Source organism: Coregonus lavaretus, assembly GCF_964263955.1.
Source record: "Coregonus lavaretus genome assembly, chromosome: 8".
NCBI classification, from domain to species: domain Eukaryota; kingdom Metazoa; phylum Chordata; class Actinopteri; order Salmoniformes; family Salmonidae; genus Coregonus; species Coregonus lavaretus.
In genome coordinates, this window is record NC_139995.1 from 38772848 (window position 1) to 38791854 (window position 19007).

Below are 19007 nucleotides of genomic sequence, written 5' to 3' on the forward strand. Positions count from 1 at the left end.
GCTGTCCACCTAACCGCTATTCAAGCAGTTCAAGCTCCTTTAGGCTTTTAAGTGAATATTCTCCGAATTGTTCTACTACACTTTAAAGGCCTTTTCACACCAAATGAAGAAAAAAAATATGTCAGAGTCCGTGGCCTTTTGGAGTGGGCCTATATTTTGAAGGGAAATATGGTAGAGATATGTTTTATAGCACATTATTATTATTATTATTATTGTTATTATTATTATTATTATTATTATTATTATTATTATTATTATTATTATTATTAGGCCTATTAATATTATTATTCGACCTATTATTTCGCTGCGGACGTGGCGTGATTTGCACATGATAGACTATTGCACAAAGAACCGTACAGATTACTATCACTATTTTCTTTTTTTTATAGACCCCCTTTCCCTTGGATCATACCATTCAGCTTTCTAAACCGGAAGGGGGAGAGAAAACGCTGTGTAACACAAACATCGAGTCCTAGTGGTTCCCCTCGTTCTATATCTCCCCGCAGTCCTTGCAGCTCTTGAGCTGGCCCTGTCCGTTTAAACCGAGAACACCCATTCCGACTTCTCAATGCAAAAATTAAAAGGGAACCTAGAAGCAGGGACTAGGGGAATGAAAGGAGGTGTAAATAAAATACGAAAGTTCTTGGTCTCTCTCTCTCTCTCTTTTATTAAATGAATTAATTAATTATTAATTAGGACATAAATAGTCTACAAGGAATCACGCCTCCACCGGGACCAGAAGACCAGCTCCAAGCTTTTGATATTCGTTTTAGCCCAATGCTACATATGTATACTTATTCATGTACATATTTGCGTTGGTAGGACTAGAAGCAGGACCAGCAAGGCTTTTCAGATATATATATTTTTAATCAATAGGCTACTTCGTTCGGAGGCTTCTATACAACGGCCACCAAGATTGCGCTGCTGCTGCCGCCGCTGTTACCACAACTCATTGCCTGTCCGAAGATGGCAACTTTAACAAATGGACAGGTGGACGGCACAAACGGGCTAGTGAACGGATTAAGCCACAGCCACAGTCCGGCGGGCTGCGGGGGCACCATCCCCATGAAAGACCACGACGCCATCAAACTGTTCATCGGGCAAATACCGCGCAACCTGGACGAGAAGGACCTCCGGCCGCTCTTCGAGGAGTTCGGCAAGATCTACGAGCTCACCGTCCTCAAGGACCGCTTTACGGGCATGCACAAAGGTGGGTTGCGCCTCCTACCCAGTCCCCGAGAGAGCGGGATCCCCATCTTCACTCTCTTTTCTCTGCGGCTCCGGTTGCCGCTGCCTATCACGAATGTCTTTCCATGGCAAGCAATCGTGTTCCCCCTAGTTCGGGAGACAGGACCGACTCGTATTGGATTTGATGGATGTGGTTGCGCAATATTACTTGCGTTTCTCACAGTAGCTTTTTTGTGATATTTACTATTGTAGCTTACTCTTTTAGGTTTCATGTTCATGTTAACAGAAAGAGGAATAGTCAATTTTTATAGTCTTGATTCCGTGGTCAACATTGAGCCATTTCAAATAACATATACTCAAACCTCTGTTGTGCTGAGATATCCGGGCACATAGCGCTGTCAAGAATCACGACCTAATAGGCTATTATGTAACAATATTAAGAGCAAGTCGCAGTTTATCTTGTAACTTTGGAAGTGTGGGCTATACGTGTTAAGAGTAAGTCACACATGTAGTTATCGTGCATTCATTCACAAGTGTAGAATCTCCACGATTGAAAGTTCACATTTTTCTCGAGTATACCGGAGGAACCAATGGCTCATTGCCCACGGCACCATCTTGCACTCTGTTGCGCGTAATGCCAAATTGCTTGTAACATGAGGAGAGTGAGGGAGGGAGGAAAAATGTGTTGGTGTGTGTGCGCGTGATCGTGCATGATTGGGTACATGCTTTTTATAGCCTACTGTATTATTCTCTGAGAAAATGTAACCAATACTTTCTTAGATTTTACATAATGCATTCTACAGTATTTCCTATCTAAACCCATTACCTGTTGTCCACCCACCTTACCTACAATATGTAATTGCGGTTGTTCCCTAGTCTAGTGCCTGGCATTATGCAGACGTTTTGCAGTTTTAGAAAGTAAAAAGGGATGTCAGGGAACTCTTTGAATATGGTGTGAAGACAGGTGTTTGAACAACCAGTTTATACATAGAGAGAGAACTGTGTGTGTGTGTGTGTGTGTGTGTGTGTGTACGCCTGCATGTGTTTGTGTGTTAATTTCTCAGCTGCATAATATTTGCATTTACCTGTAGCCTTGATGATGGTGTATCAAGAGTCTAGTGTTTTGCATTACTATGCAATGCATTACAAAGTGAGACCTAGTCAACCCTTTGGTGTTATGGTAATTTTACACAATGCTGTATACCTGTTGTGTGATGCAATGATCCGTCACGTCTTCAGTGTAATGCTAACGATCGGTCATATACCTTGGGGTAATGACCAGCCATATACCTCTAGTGTAACGGTAATGACCAATGTTATGGAAGTTGATTTCAGGCTCTTTAGAGGGGTGTCCCGTGTAGCTCAGTTGGTAGAGCATGGTGCTTGCAAAGCCAGGGTTGTGGGTTCGATTCCCACGGGGGGCCAGTATGAAAAATTTATGCACTCACTCAGTGGCTCTGGATAAGAGCGTCTGCTAAATTACTAAAAATTATCCATTGGTTAGCTATTCCCTATTCGCTCAGGGCATCAGAATCTTAATGAGGTCACTAATTGATCTGCTACACCTGGAGGGCATTTTCAGACTCCACAGGGTCACTTCACATGTGGACGTTAAAGCACAAACAGAACATTTCAGCTTTCCTAACCTCCCCCTGTTAACAACGTGACATTTTGCATGTGTCGATAAATAATGATGATATAGAAATAAAGCAGGAGGAAGGGAGGAGGAGATTGCCGGGGATGGGGGAACCAAAGAGAGGAGTGGGAAGGGGGAGGAGGAGTAGGAGGAGGAGGGGGAAGAGGAAAAGGGGGGGTTATCTTTTATTAATAGCCCAGCTGTAGTAAGGACTCCCTGTCCGACGGTTAATCACGCGCGGCCTGTGAACTATGGGAGGCCATGCCGGCTGATTCTAGGAACTGTCTCCTTAGGGCGATATATTGCCTGGCCTCACAGGCTAGGCCCCCACTTTTATTAGTGCGGCCCCCTTCGCAGCACCGCTCTCATATTTTAACTAGCTGGATGCAACAGCTCTCTCGCTGGCTAGCTGGTTGGCTATAGACAGTATATATACACCTCTTCTCCCAGCCAACCCAATATCCCCACACCTTCCCACAAACAGAGGGTGTTTGTTGAATGTTGCGTTTTGTTTAAAGTTGCTGTAAGATTATGTCTGAATGTTTTAACGTAAGGTAAATCATATTTTTGGTAACTTGTTACCAACAGGTATAAGGGTTTGTTACTTGTTATAAGCATGTGTAAGCCTTTATAATGTGTTATTAGAAAGCTAAAAATATTTGACTGTGTCATAGATATGAAGGTGTTATAAGACCTGCCATAAGGGGCCATGTCCAATCATAACTTCTCATGTCAAATAACCATTGTCATGACAGAGGCAGCGGTTTGCATTATGACTGTAGTGGCCTACACCCTGGACATTAACCTCGTTATGTTGGTGACATAGCATGGTAGACTAAATGTCATTGTGAAACGACACTATCATATACATGCCAAAATGGCACTGTCAAATAAAGTGTTACGATTGTGGAATTAGATGCTGCGATTTCGAGAGACTGAAAAGCCTAGTCAGGATCATTGTGAAATGATAGTAAGACATTATAACGGGTTCATACATGCTTACAACAAGTCTGACATGCATTATAACTGCATCATAATCCTTTATAGATGTCGGCCTAAAGTAAAGTGTTACCAATATTTTGGATACATCTATAAGCTGGCAAAACGTGTACGGCATCATTATCTGACTTTTTTACAAAATATAGTCCAAAAGCTCTAAATCAAACAAGGGCAATGTTGCCCTATTAACTACTTTAGCGTTGAAGAAAGTTATTGGCTTTTCATTGGAATTAATACTGCAAGAAAAGTGCACAACACTAGGGTCTGAGAACATTTGCAGCCTTTTGCCACTTATTGGAATGTTCTGAGCTGATTGATGGCTTGGCTCCTATGGTTATTTGTCTAAATATCAGACTCCAGCCCTCCAGCCACAGCAAAACTTGTTCACTCCATTTAATCTTTCTTCTCTCTCCATCTTCTGTTTCCTCCTTTTCTTCTTTCAGTAGCATTTAACTTCTCATCGAAATACTCCTCCACCTCTCGCTTTCCTCCACATACTTTATCTACACCTTTACTCCTTTCCCTGATTCTCCCGCTTCTCCTCCTCATCCTCCGTTCCTTCATATCCCATTTCCCTCTTTATTTCCCTGGTTCACGACAACCCTCAATTGATTTAGTGTGGTTACGAAAAAAGCTGTGAAAGTGTTAATAACAACCAACCCCACCTATAGATGCTATTAATATTCTAGAATGTTATAGCAACATGTGACACCACAATAATTGTTAGACAGACTCCTAGCCTAGTATTTTCATTGTTGCAAATGCCTCTGATGCTACTATACTATACTATACTATTGCCATAACTATCCCAATAATGACCCCATGTATCACTAGTAATCTAGTCTTTAGGTTGCTGTCCCCTTGAAAGGGAAGGGGTGGATAGAGGAGGCTGGGGTGGGAAGGGAACGGGCACAAAGGCGACAGCACTAGCCCTACATTCTCCCAATGATTTTATTTCTCTCCCCTCTGCGACTGGGCCGTGCTAATAGAGGCCATTTATAACCGTCACTGGCTGCCGTCGCGCATGCTGAGACGGACGTCGGCACAAAGAGGGGCCGTTTTCTCTATTTTTTTGCAAGGCAGTATGGGAGGGAGGATAGGGGAGATATGGCAGCACGCTATGAACCAGGTGACCTAGCTAGAATCCGCCCACGTACAGTAATACACCTTGGGTCAGTGGGTCAATCCTAACATGTACGACTGTCAGTTGCTTTGGTGTAATAACAATGTAATATGCATGTAGTGACAGAGTAATTACATGTATTGTTACATTCACTGAAAATGTTCTCCCTTGTTAGAGTTGCCTTGAGTTGCTCTGCTTCGGGTTTTCCTAGGAGTCCCTTTGAAAGTGAGAGAAAAACTAAGACTAGGTATACTGATATCTTGGGGTGTTTTCTGAGCAATTCAAGTGAAAGACAGAAAGAGGCTCCCGTTGGGCTCTCTGCCCTCACCTTCTTTTGTCCTAGAAAATAGGCTGGCAAGTGGTGTAGATACATTGTCACAGGTGCTCAATCCTATCTAAGAAATATGACTTTCAAGATCTGCTATGGTAGGGTGACCAGACATCCCCAATTTCTTGGGTCAGTCCCCGATTTTGGTGGTCTGTCCCCGGCTAGAGCTGTCCCCGGAAATGTCCCTGATAAGCCTTCAGAAATAAAAAGCAGCTCTGAAGTTAAATTGAGGCTGATATTTCAATGATCAAATGCTGCATCCAATCAGATTTGCATCTCAAAATTATGTTTATCCCTGTACCAAACTCGTTTGCTGCCATGGCTTTGCCGCGGACCTTTTATGAGAAGATTTGATCAGTGTTATATTGTAACCACTGCATGAACAACCATGCCCATGGCCAGAAAGAGCAGGCAACAGCATAGTCTACCAAACTTGGGTGATTCTAAAATTACTAGATAGGCTAAGATGACGAAAACTGTGGAGGGGTAATCCATTTCTGTGTTACAATTAATACAAGTATTTGAAAGGACTACAGCGAAAATTGTCCTGATTTTCATTTCCAAAAACTGCTCACCTTACACTATGTCCCCCAAGGTCTGCTATAAAAGTAGCCTAAATGTCACAAACATCAACATGTAAACATTACTGGAGCCACATTGTTAGTTTTGGAGGCATGAAGCAGTGTTATAGTTGCTAGGCAAAGAGAGGTTTCTGTAGCTAACCAACTATAAACAGTGAATTGTTTTGCCCCACAGATAGCAAAGGTAGTTATTTACATGTGTTTGCAGTTAGTAAGCTACCATTCCTACACTGTTTGCTTAAGAGAGGACAGTTAAACTGCTGTAACTATAGTGGATAGAGAGGGTGATATACTGTACAGGGTGTTGATGAGCAGTTTAATCTGGGTCTGGGTAACTGGCCCTTATAGTTCTAGACCTGTGGCTTACTTTAATGGATTCTAGGTATCCACCTAGGGACCCTTCTTCTTAGAGAAGCAATGGAAATCCTCATGAGCTATTTCTACATTTCTTCTATCATTCAAAATCCATAAAACCTGGACACTGACTGCTTTGAAAACTAGCTGAAACTGGGAACATTGTCAATGGACAGAATGTCTGAAGGCACTGCAGTATTGTAAAGGTAATACACTGTGGGACTCCTGAATTAGAGAGAGAGAGAGAGAGAGAGAGAGAGAGAGAGAGAGAGAGAGAGAGAGAGAGAGAGAGAGAGAGAGAGAGAGAGAGAGAGAGAGAGAGAGAGAGAGAGAGAGAGAGAGAGAGAGAGAGAGAGAGAGAGAGAGAGAGAGAGAGAGAGAGAGAGAGACTGGATGTTTTTCTGCCAGGCTGCGTTAATGCGCCACATGTTCCGGCCGCAGGATTTCATTCACGTTGCATCATCCCCTCTGTGGGCTCATTTTTCTCCTCACATCGTTGGTTTGGGATGTGTGTGTGTATATGTGTGTACCTCTCCTTCCTCTCTCATCCCCTGCCCAGAATTCTCCACTCAGCTCCAATCGAAATGCACACTCAGACACCACATTGTGCACTGTTTCTATGACGACGTGACGTGATCGATATTGAGCGTTTTGTTGAGGAAAACAGGCAACATGTGTCACCGACGAGGTCACGTCCCGCCCCATGCACACCTCTATGTATGTAAAAACATCTGAGCACACCTCTATGTATCTAAAAACATCTGAGCACACCTCTATGTATCTAAAAACATCTGAGATGCAAGACGAAAAAAATAGGGAGGAGAACGAGAGACGTGTATGTAGATACGCCAACTATCATTTGTCAGCGGGGACAGTTGTCAAGGCACCTTGGCTGCTACTGTCCATTATGATTGGCCAGGATTGTCAGAAGGGGCCGGCCACTAGCCCGGAGAGCCAGTTACTCACGGTGAGCGATGGCCATGTAGGGAGGAGAGGAATGGGGGGCGGAAGGAGGGAAACAGTGAGGGGGTGGAAGACTAAGGGATCAGCATTCTAACTGCATGTCGGGAGTCATGACGGTTGTCAGGGGGGAAGAGAACTCTTGCTCCTGTGACCTCCTCATTGGACTCATTAAAGCTTGTGACCTTTATCATCATGGAGAATTGGGGACGGTCTGGCAGAGGATGCAGTCTCATCTTAGTTCAGGAGATTGACATATGGAAGTGTTTGGAAAATCATTTTCTGGCACTTTGCAATTTGCGTATGCACGCACGCACGCACACACACACACACACACACACACACACACACACACACACACACACACACACACACACACACACACACACACACACACACATTTGTATTCTATCCTTGTGGGGACCAAACAATTGATTCCCATTCAAAATCCTATTTTCCCTAACCCCTAACCCTTAACCTAACCCTAACCCTAACCTTAACCCTAACCTTAACCCCAAACCATAAACATAAACCTAACCCTAATCCTAACCTTAACCCCTATGCCTAAAAATATAATTATTCCTTGTGGGGACCGGCGAAATGTCCCCACTTGTCCAAATTTTCCTTGTTTTACTATCCTTGTGAGGACTTCTGGTAAATAGTAAATCCAAATACACACACACGTGAAAGCAGAAGAGGAATTGTTTGACTTTGATTGTGCAGGAAGAACAGATTCTAATCACACGTGACCTCTCTTGTTTTTACATGTATCCTCATTCCTCTCAAAGTACTGTGTTGTAAAAACAGTTCTTAAACTGAGTAATAACATGTTGCGGCTAATTATTGTTAATCTGCCACTGCAAATGTTGAGTTCCAATGTTAAGAGTGCTAGATTGACAACTGGATTTTCAATATGACATTAATATGACATAATGTTGTCTACTTAGCATACAGTATTTGCTCTTATTATGATGTTGGGAATGTATCCACAACGTGAGGTCTAGGGGATTATTGCTACATTGACCTGGAGGAAAGGGACTCATCCCTCAGGTCATAGGAGCTGCTGATCTCAGCAATCTTAACGGAGCAACATTTACAGAGGGGAAGCATATAAATATTGCACATAGAACGAACCTACTGCTTATCAGACTTGCTTTCAATGGGAATGACAGATATATAACTAGTTGTATACATAACTACATAATAGACCTCTGTACTACTTGCTGTGGTTGAATAATCTCAAGTCTAATCAAGTAAAGGATATATCCATATCAGAATAGTGTGTTAATAGTCCTGATGTTTACTGGTGGTGCGATGCAAGCAAGCTTGGATGCCTTGTACAGCCTAGCCTGACCCCAAGCACTTTATTCTGAACTATACTTTTTTTCTTGAATTATACGTTTTACTACTCTTTTTAGCAAACAAACAACTACTCTTATTAGTAACAAATAATGCTAGGCTCTCTTCAAACAACAGGCCTTCAGCCTAATTCAAGATGGTAAATGCTAAGTGGGATGATTGGGATGACCCAACTCAGACATCACCCCATTGAATCTACCAATTCAAGATGGCACCTGTAGGTTGAACACGCATCTAACCACACCCATACCTGTAGCCTTAAAGGCATAATGCTTAATAAGCAATTATCAGCACAATACAGTGTGAAAATGCAGGGAAAATCTTTTTATGTAGATATACAATATCTCCCTGAAATATTTATGTTTCACTTAACCGCTTTACAATGTTTTAGTATACTGCATACAAAATTCAAAATCTGAAGCACACTTGGTCAGCCTTAAAACTCTACTCAGCTTAGCATGTTGTTTTCCCTAAAAGAGCCTAAATAAAATGCCCAAAGCTCAACCTCCTCCTTCCTCATATTAAGATGATATATATATATTTTTGCTATTGCCATGTCATTGCTATGGCGATTTTAAGTGCCTGAAAGCTTACTGTAGCACTGTTTTGGAGGGGTAAATAGTTTCTCTTTTCAAGGCCGTTGCATCATCTATGTGTTATTGTGGTCCATGTCAAATGTTTCAAGAGGCTGACGCTTGGGGTCTGTTCGATCCTTTTGCTTGTTTCCCTGCTGTTTCAGATATAGCCTCTGTTCCGGAGTGGGAGAATGCAATACTTTCAAAATGTGGGAAACCTTCTGTTGTTTATTCAGTTTTTAATAGTACATTTCACTTTTTGGGGTTGTTGTGTAGTCACCGCTCTTTATTCGATTTGACAGAGATATTGTCCTTATAAAATGCTAGTCCTCACATTTTACATTTACATTTTAGTCATTTAGCAGACGCTCTTATCCAGGGAGACTTACAGTTAGTGAGTGCAATTCTTTTATTTTTTCATACACATATCCTGCTATTGCTCCATCTGAACAGTGTGGTGTGTGTGTGTGTGTGTGTGTGTGTGTGTGCGTGCGTGCGTATGTGCAAATGTTTGTGTGTGTGATACCCCATGCAGGAATCAAACTGTTAACTCTGGTGTGGTAAGCAGTGATCTCTAACCAACTGAGCCAATGGAAACAACCAGAATTCTCCACCATCCCCAACTTTCTCTCTCCTACAGGACCGGTTAAAGGGTTAGTAAGGCTAAAGCCTTGCAACATTCTGGCTCGGTTTGATGCAGACGTCTACTGACATTTAGAAGTTCGACTTCTTAGAGATCAATGGAACATATAGGTCAGGCTGAGAACAGCAGAGAATTCAACCCAGGACTCAAAAAGGTCTCCTGAATGAGATTTATATCCGAATTGTGGTGCTGCATCCTTTGTACCATTAATGATAGTGAATTATTACAACCCTATATTGTTTGTTTGGTCATAGTGCAAGCAATCTCTCTGACATGCATTGCTTTACCTCATATCTACACTGTGTAGGTGTAATTATAAGCTTTGGCAATATGTACATTGTTACGTCATGCCAATGAAGCAAATTGAATTGAGTTGAATATAGAGAACACATGCTATATAATTATAGAGTACGATACAAGTTCCATTGTCTATAGTCAGCTGATTGTATACAGTTAATTCGGAAAGTATTCAGACCCCTTGACTTTTTCCACATTTTGTTACGTTACAGCCTTATTCCGAAATGGATTCAATAGTTTTTTTCCCACACAATACCCCATAATATTTGTAAATTTATACAAAAAAAGAAACTGAAATATGCTGCCCCCACCTAGTCTGTGGTCCTGAGTGCTCTGGAGCAAGTTTCCATCTGAAATATGCTGCCCCCACCTAGTCTGTGGTCCTGAGTGCTCTGGAGCAAGTTTCCATCAAAGATTTCTCTGTACTTTGCTCCGTTCATATTTCCCTCAATCCTGACTAGTGTCCCAGTCCCTGCCGCTGAAAAACATTCCCACAGCATGATGCTGCCATCACTATACTTCACCGTAGGGATGGTGCCAGGTTTCCTCCAGACGTGATGCTTGGCATTCAGACCAAAGAGTTCAATATTGGTTTAATCAGACCAGAGAATCTTGTTTCTTATGGTCTGAGAGTCTTTAGGTGCCTTTTTGGCAAACTCCAAGCGGGCTGTCATGTGCATTTTACCGAGGAGTGGCTTCCATCTGGCCACTCTACCATAAAGGCCTGATTGGTGGAGTGCTGCAGAGATGGTTGTCCTTCTGGAAATTTCTCCCATCTCCACAGATGAACTCAGGAGCTCTGTCAGAGTGACCATCGGGTTCTTGGTCACCTCCCTGACCAAGGCCCTTCTCCTCCGATTGCTCAGTTTGGCCAGGTGTCCAGCTCTAGGAAGAGTGCTGGTGGTTCCAAACTTCTTCTATTTAGGAATGATGGAGGCCACTATGTTCTTAGGGACCTTCAATGCTGCAGAAATGTTTTGGCACCCTTCCCCAGATCTGTGCCTTGACACAATCCTGTCTCGGAGCTCTATGGACAATTCCTTCGACCTCATGGCTTGGTTTTTGCTCTGACATGCACTCTCAACTGTGGAACCTTATGTATACAGGTGTGCCTTTCCAAATCATGTCCAATCAATTGAATTTACCACAGGTGAACTCCAATCAAGTTGTAGAAACATCTCAAGGATGATCAATGGAAACAGGATGCACCTGATCTCAATTTCTAGTCTCATAGCAAAATATGAGTACTTATGTAAATAAGGATTTAAAATATATATACAGTATCTCACAAAAGTGAGTACACCCCTCACATTTCTGTAAATATTTGAGTATATCTTTTCATGTGACAACACTGAAGAAATGACACTTTGCTACAATGTAAAGTAGTGAGTGTACAGCTTGTATAACAGTGTAAATTTGCTGTCCCCTCAAAATAACTCAACACACAGCCATTAATGTCTAAACCGCTGGCAACAAAAGTGAGTACACCCCTAAGTGAAAATGTCCAAATTGGGCCCAATTAGCCATTTTCCCTTCCCGGTGTCATGTGACTCGTTAGTGTTACAAGGTCTCAGGTGTGAATGGGGAGCAGGTCTGTTAAATTTGTTGTCATCGCTCTCACACTCCCTCATACTGGTCACTAGAAGTTCAACATGGCACCTCATGGCAAAGAACTCTCTGAGGATCTGAAAAAAATAATTGTTGCTCTACATAAAGATGGCCTGGGCTATAAGAAGATTGCTAAGACCCTGAAATTGAGCTGCAGCATGATGGCCAAGACCATACAGCGGTTTAACAGGACAGGTTCCACTCATAACAGGCCTCGCCATGGTCGACCAAAGAAGTTGAGTGCACGTGCTCAGCGTCATATCCAGAGGTTGTCTTTGGGAAATAGACGTATGAGTGCTGCCAGCATTGCTGCAGAGGTTGAAGGTGTGGGGGGTCAGCTTGTCAGTGCTCAGACCATACGCCGCACACTGCATCAAATTGGTCTGCATGGCTGTCGTCCCAGAAGGAAGCCTCTTCTAAAGATGATGCACAAGAAAGCCCGCAAACAGTTTGCTGAAGACAAGCAGACTAAGGACATGGATTACTGGAACCATGTCCTGTGGTCTGATGAGACCAAGATAAACTTATGTGGTTCAGATGGTGTCAAGCGTGTGTGGCGGCAACCAGGTGAGGAGTACAAAGATAAGTGTGTCTTGCCTACAGTCAAGCATGGTGGTGGGAGTGTCATGGTCTGGGGCTGCATGAGTGCTGCCGGCACTGGGGAGCTACAGTTCATTGAGGGAACCATGAATGCCAACATGTACTGTGACATACTGAAGCAGAGCATGATCCCCTCCCTTCAGAGACTGGGCCGCAGGGCAGTATTCCAACATGATAACGACCCCAAACACACCTCCAAGACAACCATTGCCTTGCTATAGAAGCTGAGGGTAAAGGTGATGGACTGGCCAAGCATGTCTCCAGACCTAAACCCTATTGAGCATCTGTGGGGCATCCTCAAAAAGAGTGCAAGGTCGCTAACATCCACCAGCTCCGTGATGTCGTCATGGAGGAGTGGAAGAGGACTCCAGTGGCAACCTGTGAAGCTCTGGTGAACTCCATGCCCAAGAGGGTTAAGGCAGTGCTGGAAAATGATGGTGGCCACACAAAATATTGACACTTTGGGCCCAATTTGGACATTTTCACTTAGGGGTGTACTCACTTTTGTTGCCAGCGGTTTAGACATTAATGGCTGTGTGTTGTGTTATTTTGAGGAGACAGCAAATTTACACTGTTATACAAGCTGTACACTCACTACTTTACATTGTAGCAAAGTGTCATTTCTTCAGTGTTGTCACATGAAAAGACATACTCAAATATTTACAAAAATGTGAGGGGTGTACTCACTTTTGTGAGATACTGCATATATATATATATACAGTGGGGAGAACAAGTATTTGATACACTGCCGATTTTGCAGGTTTTCCTACTTACAAAGCATGTAGAGGTCTGTAATTTTTATCATAGGTACACTTCAACTGTGAGAGACGGAATCTATAACAAAAATCCAGAAAATCACATTGTATGATTTTTAAGTAATTAATTTGCATTTTATTGCATGACATAAGTATTTGATACATCAGAAAAGCAGAACTTAATATTTGGTACAGAAACCTTTGTTTGCAATTACAGAGATCATACGTTTCCTGTAGGTCTTGACCAGGTTTGCACACACTGCAGCAGGGATTTTGGCCCACTCCTCCATACAGACCTTCTCCAGATCCTTCAGGTTTCGGGGCTGTCGCTGGGCAATACGGACTTTCAGCTCCCTCTAAAGATTTTCTATTGGGTTCAGGTCTGGAGACTGGCTAGGCCACTCCAGGACCTTGAGATGCTTCTTACGGAGCCACTCCTTAGTTGCCCTGGCTGTGTGTTTCGGGTCGTTGTCATGCTGGAAGACCCAGCCAAGACCCATCTTCAATGCTCTTGCTGAGGGAAGGAGGTTGTTGGCCAAGATCTCGCGATACATGGCCCCATCCATCCTCCCCTCAATACGGTGCAGTCGTCCTGTCCCCTTTGCAGAAAAGCATCCCCAAAGAATGATGTTTCCACCTCCATGCTTCAAGGTTGGGATGGTGTTCTTGGGGTTGTACTCATCCTTCTTCTTCCTCCAAACACGGCGAGTGGAGTTTAGAGCAAAAAGCTCTATTTTTGTCTCATCAGACCACATGACCTTCTCCCATTCCTCCTCTGGATCATCCAGATGGTCATTGCCAAACTTCAGACAGGCCTGGACATGCGCTGGTTTGAGCAGGGGGACCTTGCGTGCGCTGCAGGATTTTAATCCATGATGGCGTAGTGTGTTACTAATGGTTTTCTTTGAGACTGTGGTCCCAGCTCTCTTCAGGTCATTGACCAGGTCCTGCCGTGTAGTTCTGGGATGATCCCTCACCTTCCTCATGATCATTGATGCCCCATGAGGTGAGATCTTGCATGGAGCCCCAGACCGAGGGTGATTGACCGTCATCTTGAACTTCTTCCATTTTCTAATAATTGCGCCAACAGTTGTTGCCTTCTCACCAAGCTGCTTGCCTATTGTCCTGTAGCCCATCCCAGCCTTGTGCAGGTCTACAAATGTATCACTGATGTCCTTACACAGCTCTCTGGTCTTGGCCATTGTGGAGAGGTTGGAGTATGTTTGATTGAGTGTGTGGACAGGTGTCTTTTATACAGGTAACAAGTTCAAACAGATGCAGTTAATACAGGTAATGAGTGGAGAACAGGAGGGCTTCTTAAAGAAAAACTAACAGGTCTGTGAGAGCCTGAATTCTTACTGGTTAGTAGGTGATCAAATACTTATATCATGCAATAAAATGCAAATTCATTATTTAAAAATCATACAATGTTTTATATTCCGTCTCTCACAGTTGAAGTGTACCTATGATAAAAATTACAGACCTCTACATGCTTTGTAAGTAGGAAAACCTGCAAAATCGGCAGTGTATCAAATACTTGTTCTCCCCACTGTATATATACAGTGGGGAAAAAAAGTATTTAGTCAGCCAACAATTGTGCAAGTTCTCCCACTTAAAAAGATGAGAGAGGCCTGTAATTTTCATCATAGGTACATGTCAACTATGACAGACAAAATGAGAAAAAAAAATCCAGAAAATCACATTGTAGGATTTTTAATGAATTTATTTGCAAATTATGGTGGAAAATAAGTATTTGGTCAATAACAAAAGTTTCTCAATACTTTGTTATATACCCATTGTTGGCAATGACACAGGTCAAATGTTTTCTGTAAGTCTTCACAAGGTTTTCACACACTGTTGCTGGTATTTTGGCCCATTCCTCCATGCAGATCTCCTCTAGAGCAGTGATGTTTTGGGGCTGTCGCTGGGCAACACAGACTTTCAACTCCCTCCAAAGATTTTCTATGGGGTTGAGATCTGGAGACTGGCTAGGCCACTCCAGGACCATGAAATGCTTCTTACGAAGCCACTCCTTCGTTGCCCGGGCGGTGTGTTTGGGATCATTGTCATGCTGAAAGACCCAGCCACGTTTCATCTTCAATGCCCTTGCTGATAGAAGGAGGTTTTCACTCAAAATCTCACGATACATGGCCCCATTCATTCTTTCCTTTACACAGATCAGTCGTCCTGGTCCCTTTGCAGAAAAACAGCCCCAAAGCATGATGTTTCCACCCCCATGCTTCACAGTAGGTATGGTGTTCTTTGGATGCAACTCAGCATTCTTTGTCCTCCAAACACGACGAGTTGAGTTTTTACCAAAAAGTTATATTTTGGTTTCATCTGACCATATGACATTCTCCCAATCCTCTTCTGGATCATCCAAATGCACTCTAGCAAACTTCAGACGGGCCTGTACATGTACTGGCTTAAGCAGGGGGACACGTTTTGCACTGCAGGATTTGAGTCCCTGGCGGCGTAGTGTGTTACTGATGGTAGGCTTTGTTACTTTGGTCCCAGCTCTCTGCAGGTCATTCACTAGGCCCCCCCGTGTGGTTCTGGGATTTTTGCTCACCGTTCTTGTGATCATTTTGACCCCACGGGGTGAGATCTTGCGTGGAGCCCCAGATCGAGGGAGATTATCAGTGGTCTTGTATGTCTTCCATTTCCTAATAATTGCTCCCACAGTTGATTTCTTCAAACCAAGCTGCTTATCTATTGCAGATTCAGTCTTCCCAGGCTGGTGCAGGTCTACAATTTTGTTTCTGGTGTCCTTTGACAGCTCTTTGGTCTTGGCCATAGTGGAGTTTGGAGTGTGACTGTTTGAGGTTGTGGACAGGTGTCTTTTATACTGATAACAAGTTCAAACAGGTGCCATTAATACAGGTAACGAGTGGAGGACAGAGGAGCCTCTTAAAGAAGAAGTTACAGGTCTGTGAGAGCCAGAAATGTTGATTGTTTGTAGGTGACCAAATACTTATTTTCCACCATCATTTGCAAATAAATTCCTTAAAAATCCTACAATGTGATTTTCTGGAAAAAAATTTCTCAATTTGTCTGTCATAGTTGACGTGTACCTATGATTAAAATTACAGGCCTCTCTCATCTTTTTAAGTGGGAGAACTTGCACAATTGGTGGCTGACTAAATACTTTTTTTCCCCACTGTATATACATATATACATTTGCAGAAATTTCTAAGAACTTGTTTTCGATTTGTCATTATGGGGTATTGTGTGTAGATTAATGAGGAAAAAAAGTCATTTAATAAATTTTAGCATAAAGCTGTAACGTAACAAAGTGTGGAAAAAGTCAAGGGCTCTGAATACTTTCCGATTGCACTGTACTGTGTATCTATACTATAGTGATGTTACTAATAACTATAAACCTTGACAGACTGTTATTAGTAAGATTGTGGTGCAAGTAGAGGGATGTGTGTGTGTGTGTGTGTGTGTGTGTGTGTGTGTGTGTGTGTGTGTGTGTGTGTGTGTGTGTGTGTGTGAGTGTGTGTGTGTGTGTGTGTGTGTGTGCATGCGTGTGTGTGTGTGTTTGCCTCTCCATGCTGTCTTGAGGTTTAGGTGGTTGAATGGAATCAAATGGCAGGAATAGGAACAGTAAGGAAGGTTACTCCCATCCAGAAGAGAGCTAAGAAAGCAGAAATATGTACTCGAATCAGACAAAGACATGATCTGATGGCATTAAGCACAATATCATGATTGTTCACTGTTTAATATACATGTAGGTGTGTCATTTGGATCATACATAATTATTTTGTAATAGCATATATCTTGGGACAAAGATTTGTGTCAGGATACACCTTGAAATGTTTTCAAGGAAACCTGTGGGATACATTACAGCATATCCAATAGAAGCAATATTAGGGCAACAACAGAAGAAAAATCAAGTGAAAGTAAATAAAAGCAGCCATTAAATTAGGATACATTCGTTCAGTATCATGAATTATGAGCAAAATAAAGATCTTATAAGCATGTGTGACAATAAACAGGTGCACAAGTATAAATCTAAATAGATACAAGCTTTTAGTAGATACAAAATATCTAGTTTAGATCAACATTGGAACAAGGCACATAGGCCTAGATAGTGTACCTCTTCGCTGTTGATCCTAGAACTAGCGAAAGTGTACCTCTCTGCTGTTGATCCTAGAACTAGCGACAGTGTACCTCTCTGCTGTTGATCCTAGAACTAGCGACAGTGTAACTCTTCGCTGTTGATCCTAGAACTTGCTACAGTGTACCTGCTGTTGATCCTAGAACTAGCTACAGTGTACCTGCTGTTGATCCTAGAACTAGATACAGTGTACCTGCTGTTGATCCTAGAACTAGCTACTATCCTAGAACTAGCTACAGGGTACCTGCGGTTGATCCTATAACTAGCTACAATGTAGTTATCGGCTGTTGATCCTATGGAGCAGAAGCCAAAGACTGTTGATCCTATAACTAGCTACAGTGTTGATCCTATGGAGCAGAAGCAAAGACTAAAGAGGCAAAGCTTGTGCCATTATGTGAGGTCAGATATGCATGTATCCCTCTCAGAATTAACTTGTTATACCCATAACCGAGACTGGTGGAGTCTTTGCTTCAACTAGACTTCCTCTCCATCTCATTTCATTTCTATTTCATGCACCCAATTAAAAATTTACCAAGCTGACTTGTAAAAGGGAGATGGGGAAGGGGTTAAGGATTTTGGAATTATCTCCTTAATTATTCAAGGCAAAGTTTGATTCAGAAAATGGAGGATGATGAATAAGTCATGGGGAAGTTTTCAAGGGTTCGGGGGCAGTTTGGGGGTAAGGGTAAGAGTTGATAGTACTAAGGTCAAGTCTCAACCAATTTTACGATGGATGGAATACTAACTTCAGATGTCCTTTTGGAAGTCAAATAAATGACGAGTGCATAAAGAGAGAGGTAAAGAGAGTGAAGCAGAGTGATAGAGTGATAGAGGTAGAGAGAGAGACAGAGGCAGAGAGAGCAAGTGTGGCAGAGAGAGAGGCAGTGAGAGAGAGATAGAGAGACAGAGACAGAGAGAGCGAGAAACAGATAGAGAGAGGCAGAGAGAGAGTGAGGGACTCCCAGAGACAGATTTCCCCCTCCCTGCAGATAGATGGCTCCTGGCGCCGTTCCACGGCAGGCTCTGACCCCTCTGTCCTTTGCCGTAATTTATAGGTTGCATTTTGCAAGATTTAAGCACTAATCTGTGGCAATCACGGCCCTGGAAGGAAAATGACCTTCCTGCAATGGGAGCAGAATTCGGCCTCGCTGCTTGAAGCCGCCCCCAGGGGTGAATAAGCAAGTGCTCACCGATGTAGGCAGCCATTTTTTTACAACGTGTTAATGTTGTTGTTTTGCCTATAATAGTACCTGCTGTTTTTCTCTGCTACACTTCATGTGAACTGCTTTCAATTGGTTATCTTGTGGATAAGTGGATATTTGACCCACATAAGAAAAAATTAGTTTAGGCACAAGGGTCAAAATATATGATGGGTTATTAGGGTTAAGGTTAGGTTGAGGAACAAGGGTTAGGTTAAGGTTAAGGTTAGGTATAGTTTCAATGAGGTTAAGGTAAGGGAAAGGGTAAGGGAAAGGGATAAAGGTTAACATACTGCTGTCCGCCGCCATTCATAAAAAAAATATATATACTGCCTTTTTAGAAATATGGGTTTTAGTTGGCGAAAGCTATGCGATGAGTAAAACATTATTTACATGGATGGAATGTTTATTTTGAAGATAATGTATGCTGTAGTTCAGAATATATACATAATATGTGTACATTAATTAATGCATCAATACCACAAATGTTGCATGATATATCAATATTATGATTTGTGGCCTCTGCCTCAGTGTGTAAGAATATGGCTTTGCGTGTGTGTGTGTATGTCTCTCTCTCTCTCTCTCTCTCTCTCTCTCTCTCTCTCTCTCTCTCTCTCTCTCTCTCTCTCTCTCTCTCTCTCTCTCTCTCTGTGTGTTTGTATGTGTGTGTGTGGGTGTG

At 42.6% G+C, this 19007-nt stretch overlaps 1 protein-coding gene across 12 annotated transcripts in view; it reads left to right on the forward strand.

Moving 5' to 3' along the window:
• Positions 1-966: 966 nt before the first annotated feature.
• Positions 967-19007, forward strand: part of LOC311134387 (CUGBP Elav-like family member 4) — a gene marked incomplete at both ends in the record, with an annotated part of 143531 nt that continues 125490 nt past the window's right edge. For 8 of the 12 annotated variants that reach the window (XM_084168060.1, XM_084168053.1, XM_084168062.1 and 5 more), the window contains one exon: positions 1063-1210. In XM_084168060.1, the coding sequence (XP_084024186.1) occupies positions 1066-1210 (145 nt within the window). Of the gene's footprint in view, positions 1211-19007 lie in introns of all 12 variants that reach the window. The other 4 variants (XM_084168052.1, XM_084168056.1, XM_084168058.1 and 1 more) reach the window with 1 other exon arrangement.